General features: G+C 38.9%; 1 protein-coding gene across 8 annotated transcripts in view; it reads right to left on the bottom strand.

Moving 5' to 3' along the window:
• LOC138049167 (uncharacterized) overlaps nt 1-5,000 on the bottom strand; it is a 17,637-nt gene that overhangs the window by 4,733 nt on the left and 7,904 nt on the right. For all 8 annotated transcript variants that reach the window (XM_068895328.1, XM_068895329.1, XM_068895331.1 and 5 more), the window contains 2 exons: nt 3,599-3,910; nt 834-866 (listed from right to left, as the gene is read on the bottom strand). In XM_068895328.1, coding sequence (XP_068751429.1) covers nt 834-866; nt 3,599-3,910 — 345 coding nt within the window. The remainder of the gene's footprint in view (nt 1-833; nt 867-3,598; nt 3,911-5,000) is intronic.

The raw sequence follows: 5,000 nt of genomic DNA, 5'->3' as shown, positions 1-5,000 counted from the left end.
AAGCCATGGCTTATCCAGGCGTAGGGGTTTTGGGCTGTGCTTATCTTGGCTATGGCTTACCTTGGACATGAAAGTGTATGTATAAATGTACTCAAGCGTCTGCAGCATGCTGAAGCTGTCAACAGTTCCTGCGCATGCACTTGTTTTGTTATTATAGCCCAGACTTCCTTTTCACGTAATAGACATGGCGAGTGAGAGCAACGAATCACGTATGACTAAAGGAAAAGATTCAGCGAAAAAGCGAATGTGGAGTGCCACAGAAGAGAAACAGCTTCTCACTATTTGTAGTGATATTGAAATTGCTGAGCAACTTGATAATTTGCATCACTTCAGCTGGTGTAAGTTCCACAGCATACTGCAAGTGTTTGTTTACGACTTTACTGGAATACATGTTAAACTTTAAGTGTAACTTAAAAATTTCTCTTAATTACCCCAAACCAAGGCATCAAAATAAACTACGTCATTATTTGGACCAGTTGGCCGCGCACTTAGCCGCAAACCATTTATACGAGCATTTCACATCTTATGAAAGCCGCACTCGTATAAATGGACCAGTTTGCTTCTTATGTAAGCCGTGGTCAGTCTAAGCTGCGGCTTATTTTCTCTGGTATAAACGGCCATAATGCTTTACTGGCTGCCTTAAATAGTTAAAAAATATTTAATTTAATTAATTAATAACCTTTCACCCCTAAACCGGCCTAGACTGGCCACACTTAGTATTTTACTCTAACGCCAGAAGATTTCACTCGTCAATGGGGAACCCCCAGGAGTCAATGGGTTAATCACTCACTTAACAAAACTGTGTGCCATTAATATTACTGTTTAAAAAATACCTCCTCCATCTCCATGCACAATGTTCAGTGGGACTGAAAAGAGAAAGAAAAGATGCTAAAGAAAAAGTTGGGATGAAATGGGGGGTGGGGGAGGGGAACTGATGAGAAATTGGGGCTTGCCCCCAAAAATATCGAGGTAAAGGGGGGAAGGGGGAGTTGAAAAATAACACTTTCATATAAACACTCTCAAGGGGGGTACCTTAAACAATGAAAACAAAAACTGTCATAAGCCATGTAAATGCAATATAAAGTGCCCCTGTGACCAAAAATTCAATTCCTATTTTTCTTTGGATTTCAAAGCAATGTTGACTACACACTATTAAAGTGACCAAAGTTTTAAGCTTTGATTTAAAAAATACACCTGTTTATTTAAACTGGAATTTTCCTATTTAATGGTCTGCCATTACTAACTTTAAAGATCTTGAGAGAGCTGGATTGAGGACAAAATGACATCAAAGGCTCACTAGTTTAAGAATGCAATGCGTTTGTATGCTGCAGAATTAATATGCAGCACAGGAGTTTTGGGCTTTTAGCCTTTTAAACTCATGTTTTGGATAATTATGTAATAAGCATTTACACAATGAAATTTTAAGCTAGTGAGCCTTCCACATCACTTTTCCCTGGATCCAACCCTTTGAGGTCCAATTGCTCAGTTTGTGAGTAATGGCAGACAGTGAAATCCAAAGTTTACACTCAAAATAAACAACCTTTGGATAAAAATGAAAGCTAAAAATTTTGCCAGTCAGGTGTTAAGCAAACATACTTTCAAAATCAGAAGAAAAAAGGAAGCAACTTTTTTCTCATCACAAGGCTACTTAAGCAAAATATAATAATGTTCTTGACAGGCCTGCATGACTCCCTTGTACGTGGTCTGGTTTCCTTTTCCTTTATCATAATTTTGCTCGCTTGAATACATGTTTGAATGGATGCCTCTTTTAGGGGCTTCCAGCAGACCAGGGTTTTTGTTTGAGGCTGGAGGCCGGACATTTCGTCCAGTGGTTTCCCATTCCATGTCCAGTATTTTGATGCATAAATTTGAGGGGTTTGTTCAGAAATATGTCCACTTAGCTTTACAAAACTTTCGAAAACCCTGTCTCTGCAATAATGTGAATGTGACCTTTTGGCCTCACGCTTTTGCATCAAAACTGATAGGTTTGTCGGTGGTGGAAGTGAGCGATTCTGCTTTTAAAGCTTTGACCCAGGCCTGGGATCTTTTTGTTCTTGAGAACAGGTTAGGTAATGCCATATTGTATCACTGAGATACCTGGCCTTTTAAAGGCTTTAGTGTTTGCCCTTTTTCTGCGTTTATTAGCAGATCGTTGTGCTCTTTGGAAGGGTTTTTCTGTTTTTGCATTAATTTGTTTCGCTCATTCTTCTGACTTCTGCATCGTGTATTTGTTTGTGGCCATGAGGTAGGTTGGGGGTGTCCTAAATTTTAGGGATACTAAAAGGGGGTCCCTGAAAATATTTGATGCAGCAAGTAGGGGTCCTCCAATTTTTTTAGATAGTAGATAATTTCTCATCTGTGCCCCTCCCCCCAAACAAGTTTTTGTGAATGCTCCCTAATAATAATAACAATAATTGGTGATTTGGGGTCATTAACCCATTGACTCCTGAACCCTGAAGGAGTCAATGGGTTAAAGAAAACGTTGCTTTTGAGTAGATGTAGAGGTTTTTTAAGGGGGCTAGGTCACGCTATTTTAGGTAATTTTGTTAATTATGAGCTCTAAACGACAAATTGGCAGAGCAAGAGTCTTCCATTTGCAAAATCACGGCCACATAACAACTGAGAATGATTTTCCAGGTTTGTAAATGTCATTTTGATATAGACTGATATAAATATTTTGAAAAAAGGTGGGCCAACATTTTTCAAATTTACCCAAATTCAATCCATTTCAATCCTCTCCAGTTTTGTCCATCCAATTGTCCCTTATTGGCTTCCCTGTGTTTTGTTAGAGTTCTTGTACATTTTTGAACAGTTAATTCTATGACCATTTGATCAGTGCTGAAATTGCCTAAAATTGGGTGATTTAGCCCCTTTGAGGAGGTGCTATTTGTGTACCTCCAAACAGCCCAAAAGATACAAAATGGCCTCCTAGCTGAAGCCTTCTTGGTTTCAATAAGTGAGCTCCATAAATGCCCACCATTGTTTCCCTCCACTTTGACGAACATTAACCTTATTGCAACCTTATTAATCTTACTAATTATCCATTCATCGAATCCTTTTACAAAAACACATGAGCCAAACAAATTGACCTGCTCCCAACTGAGTGGCTTCATAGCTCTGTCAGTAATTGCAGGTAGAGCATTGCAAGGGCATCGCAGCGGCCATGGTTCAAACCCTGTTGAAACCACCTGAACTTTTCCCGTGTCTATAAAGAAACAATTATTGCTTAAATTGTCCAGATAAGTGTGAGGATTACTTCTCTCTTTCGTTGACACCCTTCACTTCAAATAATACATTAATTTTATTTGATTCATTGAGTCCTTCACAGGAACACATGAGTTATCATTGATAAGAGATAAGAAAAAACAAATTATTGCTTAAATTGTGTACATAAGTGCGAGGATGACTTCTCCATTTACGTTCCCTTTCATTCATCTTATTTTTTAATAAGTATGCTTACACGTGTACAATGAAAGAAACTAAGATTTGGCTTAGGTTTGTGTGTCTTGCATATAAATGTACAATGTATGTAGCTATTTATTGTGACTCAGCGGTTAGCATATTGTCCACACTCAAAATTCAATAATTGGATACATACCAACATTAAGGTGAAGGCTAAGGCCTTTATAATTGCCTGCCAGATATGCAATGCATGTGTAGTTTCCAGCATCTTCCAAACTAACGTTTCTTATCTCAAGAACAGAAACTCTAATGTCGCGTTTATCATCGGCAGAATGATAGTAAATGTAGTGTTTGTTTTCATCTATGACGCTTCCATTTTTTTGAAAGAAATTCTCCACCTTGGAATTCTGGCTTTCACAAGTCAGATTAACGTTGCTGCCAATTACTGCAGTATTATGTCCTCTGCCACCCTCCATCTTCAGTGAACGTATGTAAGGACCTTTGTTCACTGTAAGGGATAATAAAACCCATTGCTAGTTAGCTCTGGCCTGTTGTTGTAGAGGATTGCATAGTGGTGTGCGCTTAAACCAGGAAGGGGAAAATACAACAATTTTTTAATATCATTGTTACATGATTATATTTAATAATACCAAGGCTTCGTAGCAGCACAAAGTAGGATATTGCTTTGATAAACAAGACAATACAATACAGTCGTGTTTCTGATGGCTGCTCCCAAAGGATGTGCATGGCTTAAACTTAATTTTCAATTGGAAGTTTGTGGAAGCAGAGTCGAGAACTTTGAAACAATTTTCTGAACAAAGGGAGGGAAAAATTTCAGAGCTTCTCAGGTGATTAAAGATGTGGGAATGTTTGTCAGAGAAGAGATGTTTGCAGATGGGTATTGGCGAAGCATGTGTTGGTTTCACCAACATAGCAAGCACTACAGCCTGTACATTGGTCCTTTTTCTATCACAACACAACACAGAATTAAGAAATTAGTCAGCACTTTTTGCAAATAACCTGGATGTTAAGTTGGTGTTCACGCCTTGTAAAATCTGGAGTTGGTTTGGGGTCAAGGGTGCTATCCCTACAGATTAACAATAATTGCAAGTTATTTATAGGTTTTGATGTATAGTGCCTGTTATGTTGGTGAACCAACAGACACTTCGCCACTCACATCCATGAACATTTCTCCTCTGACAAACAATCCCACATCTTTACATATATATATATATATAGAAAGAGAGAGAGAGAGAGTGTAGGAGAGAAACCCTAACAATGCACACCCCAAATAATCATATTTTTAACTGAATAAATGTGTGAAAGAAAATTTGCCCTGAGCGGGATTTGAACCCACGTCCCCCCATTACTAGTCGGGTGTGATCACCACTACACCACCAGGACAACCATGCTGGCAACACAGCCATCGAAGATGTGATTTACGTGGTTTAAGGCGTGGGCCTCCCGGGAAATTTTCTTTCGAGGTGACAAAGTAGGGGAGCCTATAACTTCACCTGAAACCCAACCAAGGATCAACTTAATGATGCACGACCGTAGACAACTTAGCGGATGACAAGGAAGGATCCTAGAAGGATACA

The sequence above is a fragment of the Montipora capricornis genome, chromosome 5 (genome assembly GCF_036669925.1).
Source record: "Montipora capricornis isolate CH-2021 chromosome 5, ASM3666992v2, whole genome shotgun sequence".
In the NCBI taxonomy this organism is placed as follows: Eukaryota; Metazoa; Cnidaria; class Anthozoa; order Scleractinia; family Acroporidae; genus Montipora; species Montipora capricornis.
This window is presented reverse-complemented; position numbering and strand designations above follow the sequence as displayed.